The sequence below is a fragment of the Choloepus didactylus genome, chromosome 11 (genome assembly GCF_015220235.1).
Source record: "Choloepus didactylus isolate mChoDid1 chromosome 11, mChoDid1.pri, whole genome shotgun sequence".
Lineage (NCBI taxonomy): Eukaryota > Metazoa > Chordata > Mammalia > Pilosa > Megalonychidae > Choloepus > Choloepus didactylus.
The window spans coordinates 72,138,432-72,152,021 of NC_051317.1; the positions used below are offsets into that span (position 1 = coordinate 72,138,432).

Below are 13,590 nucleotides of genomic sequence, written 5' to 3' on the forward strand. Positions count from 1 at the left end.
TCTCTGGAAATTCTGCTTCCTGGCACCTCTACGCTCACCCGGGTCCAAGCCTTATCTCCCTTGCCATAGGATGGATCTTTCTCTAGTTCCCACTTTCATTGGAGGGTTCCAGGTCTCTCTTCCTCTTAATTTACCTGATCTGCTGGTTGCCATGTGACCCTAAGCCAGTGAAAAGAGTTATCAGGCATTAATTCTGAGAATAGCTTTATATAACTCACCTATAGATTTCCAAATTAAATTCAAGCAACAAAGATAACTTAAAGTGTGAATACTGGCATACCATAAAATAGTTTGGATCATTTTCAGGTGTTGCTTCTCTGTATGGTGAGGTTGCATGGACTCTACCCCAGTTACTTGACCGGAGTTCTACAAGCTTCAAGAGCATCTGTTTTACATCTCTGCAAGCAAAAGTTGAAAGGAGTTCAAGTGTATCCACTATAAATGTTGTTAGACTACAAAATACCACACAGACCTAAAACTTTACTTTCTGACTTTAACATGTATATCCAATATTTTGATTTTCCAGAAATCTTCCATGATGACATACATTTACTTTTTTTTTCTTAAGTCTTGAATTTGTTTTGCATAATTGCAGTCTATATGGTCCTTAAAGGCAGTGGCTATTCTTCAAATATTTTTATATCTTCCACTGTACTTAGGATAGTACTTGACCCAAATATTTGTTGAACAAGTTGAAGTCTGGACCATTTTATTTTTCCATGGACTGATGTTTTATCTTAGTATAGAAAAGTCTTAACTGCTTCTATACATTAACATAATTGAACAGAAATGAACAATGAGCAGAAGCCATAGGTAAAATATTACATCTTTAAAGAAAATATTTCAGTTGATCTATAAGATTTTGATTATTTTGATGAAGTGCAACAGAATCAAAAAGAACTCCTAAACCAAAATACTTAAATCCAGTAGCTGTCTATATTACTTCTTTTCCCACCTGCTGCAATTTGCGTCTAGGACAACATTTTCAATTCTCTGAATAATTTCTTCCATATCAGTCTTTCCTTTTTCCTTCCAGGCATCTTCCAAAACTGACCCTGTCAACTAAGAAAGCAGGTGTTAGTAAAATAAGGAATTCAACAGAGTATAGGAATTCTAAAAAGTGATGGGAAAGTTTAAGCAATGTTAAGGGGATAACGGTACCATAAAATTGCGAAAGTAATTAACCCCATTCAATGGTACACTTGGGAGTGGTTGAGATGGGAAAGTTTATATTGTACATATGTTCCCACAATTTAAAGAAAAAAAGAGAAAACACAAAGAACTTAATAGACAATAACAATTAAATGCAATAGGTGATCTTGGACGGGATCTAACAAGGGTGGAGAAAAGGTGCAAAACAGCATTACCAGGCCTCTTTGTTGCTCAGATGTGGCCCTCTCTCTCTAAATAAGCCAACTTGGCGGGTGATCTCGCTGCCTTCCCCCCTTACGTGGGACCTGACTCCCAGGGGTGTAAATCTCCCTGGCAACGCAGGATATGACTCCTGGGGATGAGTCTGGATCTGGCATCGTGGGATTGAGAACATCTTCTTGACCAAAAGGGGGATGCGAAATGAAATGAAATAAAGCTTCAGTGACTAAGAGATTTCAAATGGAATCGAGAGGTCACTCTGGTGGACATTCTTATGCACTATATAGATAATACTTTTTAGGTCTTAATATATTGGAATAGCTAGAAGTAAATACCTGAAACTACCAGACTCCACCCAGTAGCCTTGACTCTTGAAGACGACTGTATAGCAATGTAGCTTACAAGGAGTAACAGTGTGATTGTGAAAACCCTGTGGATCGCACTCCCTTTATCCAGTGTATGGATGGATAAGTAGAAAAACGGGGACAAAACCTAAATGAAAAAATAGGGTGGGATGGGGGCGGGTGACTTGGGTGTTCTTTTTTCTTTTTATTTTTTATTCTGATTCTTCCTGGTTTAAGGAAAATGTTCAAAATTAGATTAGGGTGATGAATGCACAACTGTAAGATGGTACTGTGAACAGTTGATTGTACACCATGGATGATAGTATGGTATGTGAATATATCTCAATAAAACTGAATTTTAAACAAATAAAAAATAAAAAATAAAAAAAAAAGAGCATTACCGGGACATATGCAAAAACTGGAATATAGACTGTAAGCTTTATTATCAATGTCACATTTATCGAACTTGATAATGGCACTTAAGGAAATTACCTAGGTGAATATCCTTGTTCTTAGGAAACATACAATGAAGTATAAAAGTTCAAGAAGTATGATGTATATATCTATACTCAAATGTTCAGAAACTGTATTGATAAAAAGATAAAAGGCTAGACAGTGCTCTGAAGGAAGAAATGGGGTTTCCATGATGTGCTAGTGATCTTTGATTGGAGGAAGGGGAATGAGGGAACGATGGTGGTAAGAGTGATAGGTTGCTGCTTGCTGAGAAAGTTTGGTGGTTGTTCACAGTCCTCAAGAATCAGCTGAGGAGTAGTTGACTGTGGAATGTGCATGGGGTGAGAATTTCATGGCAAGAATGTCTATATATGTGCATAAATTTCAACATTTAACAAAATCTCACTTTCTCTTTGGGCTAAAGGCATTTTTCTTTACATAGATACACTTGTAGGTGCTTGACAAATAAGAAATTATGTACCGCAGCTTCTTACATGTGGAATTAAAGAATATAATTTCATATTTTCATATTCGTGAAAGATTAAAAGAAACCTAAGTTTTACTGCATTCAGGAGAAATCATAACTATGATGAAAAGAATGTAACACTAAGCCACTTCTTAAACTATTCCAGGTTAAACACTCAATGTCCTCAGACAAACTTCCTTAAAATATGGGTATGGAAAGTTTAAATGTATCTGACTTCAAAATACCCAAAGATTCTGATGCTTAGTTATAGGAAAAAGTGGCAATACAAGGTTTGTATATTCCAATGAGACTTAAAATAAAAACATCTACCACTTAGACAGGGACTGTTCTAAAGGTATATTAACTCATTTAATCCTCCAAACAATTCCTTCCCCATTTTCAGGAATTAGGAAACAGAGATACGGAAAAGTTAAGTAATTTACTTGTTGTGTATCGTCAGTAAATGATAGAAACAGTATTCAAACCCAAGCAGTTTTGTTTCTGGAGTCCATATTCTTCAGTACAGTACCATACTACCAAAGGACTTCAAATAAATTAAGAAACAGAGACTACATAACAAATGCTGTTGGAACAACCAGTTAACTACTGGGGGGAGGCAAGACAGGTGATATTATATTGCTTATGTAAGAAAAATTAGTTCCAGATGACTAAGAACTGAATGTCAAAACCCAAATTACAAAATCATTTTTCTATATTTCCTATTAATTTTATAATTTGGAAGTAGGGAAGACTTTAGGAAGTGTAGTTTGTGCACCCTAGGAGCCCTGAGACCTTGTCAGGCAGATAAAAATTATTTTCACGATATTAAGATGTTAATTGCCTTTTTTCACAGTATTTACATTGCACTGATGATGCAAAAGCAATAGTGGGTATAACCGCTGGCACCTTAGAATAAAACAAAGCATTAGCACCAAACTACACTAGTATCATTGTATTCCTCATATCCATGTATTTGCAGTAAAAATTCCTAGTATTAAACCTCAACCCTTTTTAACATGCCTTTCTAATATTTGTTGTAAGGAAAGGAAGCATGCATAAAGCACTTCTGCTGCAAAGTATGATTGTTACCTCAAGAAAAAGCATTTGTGCTATTGTTCGAGTTGTAAGTTTAATTGGCTGTTTTGTCATGGAACACTATTTCTACCTGAAAAAAATGACTGAAAGGTAAACTATGCTTATTCAGACTTGGATAATCACCAGACATTTCTCAAACAAACAAACAAAAAGAAATTAGTCTGTTACTGTAAGAATAGCAAAGGAAAGTATTTGCTTGCTGCCAGTGATAACTTCAAGCAAAAATTAAAATTTTGGAAAACTTCTATCTACTACTGTGAACTTGACAGTTTTCTCAATACTTAGACTTTTTGATGAGATTGCAGATAGTAATGAATGTCATTTTCTGGTTATTGTATAACAATGTGTCAACATTTGGAAGATCTACCTAACCCAGTGGACAAATATTTTCCAAATGACCAGTGCAGGATAATGTGAAATCATGCATAACCAAAAGATCCATTTAAAGTGCAAGATAGGCCAATGGATTTTAATGTAACAGAGTATGAAAAGTTCTATGATATAATTTTAGATTTCAAACTGCAACTGACCTTTAAGGAAAGAGCTATTTGAGTTTTGGTGTGATATCAAGAAAGAATATCTGTAAGTATCTGAAGAGGATTTTAAAATAATCTTCTCTTTTCCAACTACAAAATCTGCTTGAGGCCAGATTTTCTTTACATCATTCAATCAAAATGACATCCTTCAACCAAAATAACATAACTGCACCCATGCAGAAGCATATGAGAACTGAAGCTGTCTATTAAGCCAGAAATTAGAGATTTGTAAAATAATGCTATTCTTCCCACTAAATTATTTTATAAAGTTATATTTTACAATGTAATGAGATTTTTAAATGAATTATTTTAATATCTCAGTTTTAATGTCAAATATAGTAAACATTTATTGATAGATAAAACTCGCATAAACAAAAGATATTTGGTGTTCTCATTTAAGAGGGTAAAGGGATACTGAAACCAAAAAGTTTGAGAACCTCTATCCTTAGAAAAATCATGGGTACCAGCATGAAAATTTTAAAAACGGAGATTTGACTACATAAAAATGTAAGAAAGCTCTAGGGTAAAAAGTTTCTTAGCTAAAGTTAAAGGGTTAAACAATAGACTGGAAGAAAGATTATGCAATATGCAGCCAATATAGAAACTCTGAATTAAAACACCGCTACTGCTACTCCATTAGGGGGAAAAATGAGTTAAGGATATAAATAGGTAATTCATTAAAACTAATAAACATGAAGAAATGCTTAAATTCATTAGTATTCAGGAAAATGAAAATTAAAATGAGTTTTTGATTTACCTATTACCCACTGCAAAAACCAAGATGATTACAACCATCACTGATAAAAGAAGTGGGGAAAGAGGTATATTCTTTCACTATTGGTGGGAATATACTCTGGTTCAGCCTTTGAGAGGGAAATCTGACATTACTTATCAATTTAAAGTACACATGCTTGTTGACTGACCAAATCTGTGTACGTGAATTTGGCCTACAGAAATATATGCACATACAAAGATGAAAGATTACTAACAGTGCTGCAGTTGGCTAAAGTGAAAATAACCCAAATGTTAACTGATAGAATGGATAAATAATGCACAAGCATACAATGGAAAACTAAGAAACTACGAGAGAGGTAGAACTGTGTGTACGTTGCTATGCAAAGATCTAAGATCTCTCTTGAAGTAGGAAAAAAAAACAGAAGAGAATAAGATTACATTTACAAGAGTACACATATGTACATAGAAAGGGAAGAAAACAGGAATTTACGGATGAGGGTAGGGTGAAGGACTTCTATTCTGTACTTCTGAATTTTGCTATTTATATTAAATAATAGGTATATATTACTCTTCCAACATATAAATAAAAGTAAAATGTCAATATTTAACGTAAAGTAATAATCTGGAATTCATTTGTGCATTATAAATACTTTTCTTCTTCTAAATTATACATTTAAGGGGAAAAACAGTCAAAGTAAAAAAAAAAAAAAGTAAAACCTACCTTCAGTAATTTTACTGCACAAATTAAGTTATCATCCACAGGATTAGTAAAGAGGGCATTTAGCAACTCCCGAAGACCAACCTGAAGAATATCTGCTCTTGTAACCTGTCCATTTGTTCCCTTGATCTTTGGGGACAAAAGAAAATGAAAAATAACTATGCCAAAATATAATACAGATATTAAATGGTCTAACAAGATGTAGGCAAAATAAGCTTTAGTTAAAAAATACATAAATCATAGGAACATACTCTGTTATGACAGATTACTTAGAATTACTTTATATGTAACTAAGACTTCTAAGAAATCTACTACACGATAGGTAAAATTTATTTCATTTATCATACATAACATGGTCTGGATAATTTAAGCCCACTTTAAAGTTACTGCTTCATAAACCATTTTCTAGTCTATTAAAAGTTACTACAACCTTTGAACTCAGAGCATTTTATTTATACTTTTTACAGTATTTTAAAATACTCCATTTTGCATTAGATATGGTGTCCATATCTCTCCTGCAAAAGGAATTTTAGGTTTGGGAGTCATAATCTTTACACTCCCCAAAGACTAATGTTGTCACTTCCCCATATGAAATGCTCAACAGCATTCTGAAAAGAACTCATTTAACACACATTTTAACTTGGATTGGTGTCTTATTTTGGCTTTTATAAAAATTAGACTGAAAAAAGATAAGCCATGAGTTTGTTTTTTTTTAAATTCAGTTTACCTGTGGTAAAAAGGATACCTGTGGTTTAGACAAAGACTTTTTTCATGAACTGACTGAAATGCACACTTGATGATGGATTCGTGTGTCTTTTCAGTGGTGTTTACGACATTAAGTCTTCAGAGTTAATAGGAGGTATAAACCTTTATCTGGGATTTGCTAGCTCTTATGCTGCCTACTAACAAACATATACCCAAGTATACCACCAGTATGCAAACATGTTCAACTGAAGATTTATGTGGGCGATTAATATATAAAATAAGACAAAGAAGAAATGACTGGGTGAATTAGGGTGAAAAGCCAGAAACTCTAGTCTCGCTCCTCTTCATTCAAAAGTGTGTTCTACAGGGGAAGTTGTTTCAGGCCATCATTTGAAAGTCAGCATACTAAATATACTAAATATTTATGATGCAAAGACTCAGAAAGAGTCATTGGCTGTATTCCAAGAGCTTAAACTTGCAGGTAAACCAATTTCCTGAAAATAAAGACTCTAAAAAGCTCAGTAACTACTTCCTAACATTCTGCCCATTAGCGGGAGGAACAAATGCTCCACATGTTCCCTTTGAACACTACCACCGGTAGGTACTGAGACATGAGTTTCTTTCTCATTCCTCCTATTATTCCACACTTAACGTGGCATAAGTATCATATGAACACAAACTCCTTATTTAAATCAATTTATGTTCTCAGGTTTTGTCAGGACTTAAAAAAAAATTTCTACTCACCTCCAGGTTAAGATAAAGTTCTCCTAGAAAGAGGACAAATGCATGAAATCGTTTTCGGGTCGCTTCATCCCCTTTTGCAGCTTGATCTTTAACTTCATATTCAGTCCGACATCTAATAAAGACATAACTTGCATAAATTCACACTGATTTATTTTTTAAATAAGCAAACAAGATGACCACTTATCAGTCTGGTTGTTTGCAAGGAATACAGGGCAAGCACAACTGCCCCAATACCCTGATTTTCTATAATAAAGAAAAAGTGTTCTTGTCATTGTAGAGAACAGACTATATATATCATCTTTTACTACTAAGATTCCCAGTTTTAGTAAAGTGATAGGAATAGTTAGTTGAAAGTAAAACTATCAGATCAAGTTTATAATATGGTTACAGCACACTGGCACCAAAACAAAATGGAAAAAAAAAAAGCCTCACCTTATTTATTTTTTTATAGGCTTTTCGTTAAGAAAGCACTGTTTTTAACTCAAATTATCAGTGAAATTTTCTATTGTTTCTGAATATAAAATTTCCAAAAAGATATCTAAAAATATATATAGATGGTCTCCAACTAAGCTTAAAAAATGAATTCTTTTTAAGTCAAGTTCACTATCCTTAAAATTTCTATTATATACATTAGAGGAGTATTATAGTAAGGAAAAATTCTCCAAGTGAGAATATAGAAAGCAATTAATTTGGTTTCTATTTCCCATGGAGATGGAAGGTTTCAAATAACTAAATTTTCCCTTGCTTTGTTTTCAATGATTTGGCCCATTTGCCTCACATAGATAATAAAAAGAAATTCTCTTCTCAAAGCTTACGGACATAGTTCCTACAGAGTATCTTAAAAAATCACAATAAACTTGTCACCGTCTACAACAGTAAATTATGGTGTCAGCTATCGGTACTGAAATGGATTTTCAAAATGAACTTTAAATGTTTTATCACAGAGTCAGAATCCAGAATCTAGGTTATTAGGGGGCAGGGTGAGAATAGGGAATGGGAAGTTAAGGCTTAAAAAGTAAACTATTTCTATTTGGATAATGGAAATGTTCTGGTAATGGATGATGGTGTTGGTAGAACACTGTAAACATAATTAAGAACATATATATCTGTATAAGACATATATCTGTATAAGATTAAAAGGGAAAATGTTAGAATGTACATTTTGTAACAAAATAAAAATTTTTTAGAAGTCCATGAACTGCCCTACACAGTAAACCCTAGGTTAAACCATGGACTTTAATCACAGTAGAATTATAAAATGTGTTATCAGTTGTAACAAAAGTTCCACACTAAAGCACAGTGTAGGTGGTGGGGTGGTGTATAGGAATCCTGTATTTTATGCATGATTGTTCTGTAAACCCACAACTTCTCTAATAAAAAAAATAAAAAGATAAGTTTATCATTTTAGTGTTAAGCATTTTTTCTTATCTTTATTGATAAGTTGGTGAGAAAACACTGGGAAACTCATTTGTTTTAGAGAACTGATTTTGATGGATTTTCTTTTAAAGACAAGAGACGCTTATGGAAACTAATGTTTTCCATGTATCAGGGACCCAGTTTAAGTTGGCTTTGTAAAAAAATTAAGAAAAGAAAAGTAAAGCAAAGCAAAGAAAGAAAAAGAAAAAAAGAAAAAGAAATCACTTCTTGCCCAAGAATTTACCTTGGAGTAATCTGTGAACCAACCACAAACCCACATAGCTTATTATACCCAGGTGGCCAATTTCAATACTTACAAAGCTATATTAAATGAGCAAACCCTTCTTTTCAAATCAGATATATTAAGATTTCTTAACTTCTTGTACATATTAAATTAATTCATCAGAAAAAAAAAGTTGAGATAATGGAAAGAATCAGTTAATTAATGCCAACTCAGTTATCCAAGTTGACTGTTTTTTTTCCTCTGTCCTTTCTCTTATGACTTTGCACAAAGTGCTTTGATAAAATGACCTCTTTTTTTGTTTTATAAATGCTATGGCTATTAATTGTACACTATGATATTAATGTATATGCAAAAGTAAATCCCTACCCATATACATGGTTGGTTGTTTAGGGAAAAGAGAAGATCCTAAGCTTAAGTTAAAGATTTTTAGTTACAAAAGCAATATTATTTATTTAAGAAAGATTAAAACACAGAAAAATATAAAGAAAAATCACCTGTAATAGCACTGCAACCCAGAGATAACTGCTGTGAAGTTAACTTCTTTGTTGTTTTTTAAAGCATGTATATATTTTTAAATAAGCAACTAGAATTAAGTGCTGCTTGTCACTTGTTACATTGTTAACGCTTCTCTACCTCAATATCTTTAGCAGTATTATAGCACCTTGGAAACACATGCAGGGGTAAAGAGTCAAAGAGAATCAGAAGGGTGGTTCTCAACCACAGCTGCACAGCAGAATCACTTGGTAAGCTTTAAACAAACATACCCAGGCTCCACCTCAGTCCAGTTACATAAGAATTTCCAAGAGTGGGGGTGGGGTCTCAGCCCAATTTTAAGTCTCTAGGTGATTTTAAGACAGGAGTGAGAAGTGCTGGGGAATATAAGCGACTTTCTGCCATCCTACCATATCTTTCCAGAAGTTATAATTTGCATTTCTTTACTTACAGTTGAGTAAACATACGTTTTTATAAGTTTCTCATTTATACTTTTCTGAACTGTACACCTATTCAGAGCCATACCAAATATTTCTCTTGAAATACTGGTCTTTTTTTTACTCAGTCTCTAGAGACTCCTTTTTTCACATTAAATAGGCTCATTATCGTGTGTTAGAAATTTCTCTAATTTTACTTTACTTCATATAAATTTATGCTCACCACTCAAAAATAGTATACTTTGATCTACACACAATTAAGTTTATTTATCTCTTGCCTTAGTTCAGGGCCTGTGGGTATTATGCCTTGCTTTACCAACTGAAGATTTTTGTTTGCCAATTTTCTCCCTAGTATTTACTGTTGTTAGGCGTGAGACAGGAATCCATTCATCTTTGTTTTTTCTCAAATGGCTAACCAGTTGTACCACAAACACAATTTATCTTTTACATATGCATTTGAAGTACTATCAATCATCAAAAGCTTAATTTTCAAGGATCCCTGGGGTCTACTTTTGGATTCTTTATTCTGTTCAACCACAGCTTAACCACACAATGTAACACTTTGCAACCATTAAAAATAACTTCAAAAAACTAATGGCCAAATAAAATAAACTTGAACACAACCTGTTACTAAATAAAACAAGCAAGCAAGAACAGCAAAGAAGATTTCACAAAAAAAGAATGGGTAACCAGACTAGATATAAAAAATCAGAGCTAAAATAATTCTATAGTATAGTAATGAAACAAGTGATCAGTAGAACATAATGAAAGTCTAGAATCAAACCGAAATACAAGATGCAGTGTAATAAAGTTGGCAGTTCAAATCAATAGGAAGAGAATGGATTATTCAAAAAAGTAGAATGAGGAAAAATTGGTTAAATGTGTGGCAAGAAATAAAATTAGCTACTATGCATCTCTGACAGACCTGGAGCAGTTAACATACAAACGCAAGAAATAAAGGTCCTGGAGCTTTCTGTCTGATTGTGGCAGCCAAGACTGATTAGGGGAACAGAAGAAATTCTAAAAACCATGGGAGAGGGAATAAAATTTGCAACTCAGAAATAAAAAATAAATTAGATACTGACTTAAATCAAAAGTATAAAAGTACTAGGAAATACCTAAGTGATAATTTCTTAAATCTTGGGAAAAGAAAGGCCTTTCCAAGCCCAAAGCCAAAGGCAGAGCCCATTACAAAATAAAAAAAAAAAAGACTGGTAAACATATCATATACATTTTTAATATTTTACAGATAATAATGATGCACCCCAGCTCCCACCAATTTCGATTATGTACTGTCTTCAGAAAAGAGGAATAGTCAAATTCTAGCATGTTTAGAAGTAATTTTCTTATATTTCATATACACACACTGACCTTTGAAGTAGCAATTGGCGGAAGTTGCCACTCTGTGGGCTAATTGTCAGATGATGAGACAGGTAATTACACAGGCGAGCTCCCATGTAAGAAAAATTGGGGATAGATGTGGCCTTTCAAAAAGAAAGAAGTTTTGTATGACACAGCTATACCAAATCATTAATGCAAACACTCAACAGCAAAATTCTCTTAAGAGGAGAACATTTCTGCTCCCCAAACTGATGATACTGAACAGAAAAAGTATGCTTGTTAGGCATAAGGAAAATAAATTTAATCTCCCTCCCAACCTTACACCAAGAACCGTAAGTACAAAGAAAAACATTTAAGGCAAATTCTTTCCTCATTTACCTGAGATTATCAGAATGCAAATGATGCCTCTTTATGCTACCCATTTCTGTACCAAATAGGTACATGCAGCCATCGGCATAATGGTAATTATGAATGAGAAGAATATTTGCCAAACTATTGACCAGTGGTGTTTCTCAGGGGCAGGGCGTACAGACTTTGGCATCTAGCAGTCCAGAGCAAGATTCCCAGGCCCCCTGCTTTGTGACTTGGGCTTGCTAATCCTCACTGATCCTCATATTCTTGATACCTAAGAGATGATTAATGGTACCTCGCATGAGAAATTAACACTTAAATTTTTGGAGTAAAGACGAAATCAAAACAGGTAAGTATTTTAAAAAAATAAGACAGAAGATACTACGTATCAAAGACCGTTTGATATACCCAAAGCAGTACTCAGAAAGTTCAGCTTTCATTGATTTTTTTAAAGAAAAACTGTAGGGAAATGACTCATCACCTAATGAATGGTAAGTAAGAAAACATGTATTAAAAGGTTAAAGGACATGGCCAAGGTCCCAAAGAGTCTAGGTTTAACAAATAGCCTGCTGCCCCTCCTATCTCAGTTTGGTTCCACTTATTAGCTGTGGTGATCTTACACAACTTACTTAACCAATCATTCTGTGCTGTAATTTCCTTGTATATAAAAATGGGGATAACAGTAATATTTCACAATCATTGAGAATTAAATGAGTTATACATGTCAAGTGCTTAGCAGAGCCTGGCATGTTGTAAGAACTTTTAATTTCCAATTATTTCCTTGCTCAAATGGGATCTTGTTTCTCATCGAGGGAGAAACACCAGTTTTTCCTGACATCATGTATGTTTAGCTGGCAGCACAAAGCTCGAAATTTAAAAAGTATACTTCTCATTACTGGTGTTGCCTCTTTTCTTTCAGTTTACTTTAAAAATTATCACACACATGGTTCAAAAGAATTAAGAAGTTCTATAAGGCTTATTAAACAGTTTCTTACTTCCCTACTCACCCCACCCTACTCCATTTTACTCATAGGCAACTACATTCAATTCTCTCAGCTAAAAAGGTTTTTAACCTTGGTATATCCATGCTACATGATTTTTCAGTTTGGACAGAATTTCTTATTCATTCCTCACAATGCAAGATGAACAATTTAGCTTTCACCATGCTTCAACCCATCCAATTCTATATATTTCCCACTTTCTCCCAAGTTTACTTCATTTTGTGTTTCCATCTAGAAACGGCCCATGTAATATAGTTCTGTTTTCTTTCTGACACAACTTTGTTTTTTGTACATTTATTTTTTTGTTTTTTATTTACTTCTCACTGATTTATTTATCACTAGCTTGTAAATTTCTTCTCAATGCCTTCAAACATAGCAAGTGTGCTCACCTTAACAGGGAACTCTCCTCTGGAGCTTTGTACCCTATTTCTATCAAGCCTGGTTGCTCTGGGACTGCTATGATGACTATCACTGTCATCTGGATGATTCACTTAGCCTCTCCTTAAGAATTCCTGATTTATTGGTTCACATGCCTTCACCCTTCGTTTAATCCCTTTTTTTGGTGGAGTACCTACTCTAATAAGTCCTTGAGAAGGGTTACAATGTCTAAATATTTTTATTTCATCTGCATGCTTGGTTAATAGCTTGACTGGATATAGAGTTCTTGGTCATAAATCATTTTCTGTTAAGGTACTGAAGGCATTCTTCCACTGTTAGTCCTAGCTGTCAGTGTTTGTTGAGAAGGTCAATGCCTTTCCAATTCTTGACCCATCCTACAAATTCTATTTTTTACTTTCCAGATGCTTACAGGATTCCTGGTATTCTTGGTCTGGGTCTCTTTTCTCCTATCATGAAGAAAGTTTCTCATCCAGAAACTCATGTCCTTTGGTTCTTGAGTTATTTGATTTCTTCTCTTCCTATTTTATATTCTCCCTCTCAGAACTATGTATATGTTGAGCTAGTCCTCTAACTTGCCTTTTTTCTTGTTTCACATTTCTGTGTTTTGCCATTTCTACCTTCTGAAAGAATCCCTCAACCAATCTCTCTTGTTTCAATTCTGCTATCATTTCTGGTTTCCAAAAATGTTTTGTTGTGTGTACTTTAAAAAAAAAAAAGATATTCAATTCTGGTTTCATGGAGA

At 33.9% G+C, this 13,590-nt stretch overlaps 1 protein-coding gene across 2 annotated transcripts in view; it reads right to left on the reverse strand.

Moving 5' to 3' along the window:
* The window catches only part of PAIP1 (poly(A) binding protein interacting protein 1), a 42,592-nt gene that overhangs the window by 15,552 nt on the left and 13,450 nt on the right, over window positions 1-13,590 (reverse strand). For both annotated transcript variants that reach the window (XM_037799220.1, XM_037799221.1), the window contains exons 4-8: window positions 11,128-11,240; window positions 7,168-7,279; window positions 5,722-5,847; window positions 956-1,062; window positions 281-398 (exon numbers count right to left, since the gene is read on the reverse strand). In XM_037799220.1, coding sequence (XP_037655148.1) covers window positions 281-398; window positions 956-1,062; window positions 5,722-5,847; window positions 7,168-7,279; window positions 11,128-11,240 — 576 coding nt within the window. The remainder of the gene's footprint in view (window positions 1-280; window positions 399-955; window positions 1,063-5,721; window positions 5,848-7,167; window positions 7,280-11,127; window positions 11,241-13,590) is intronic.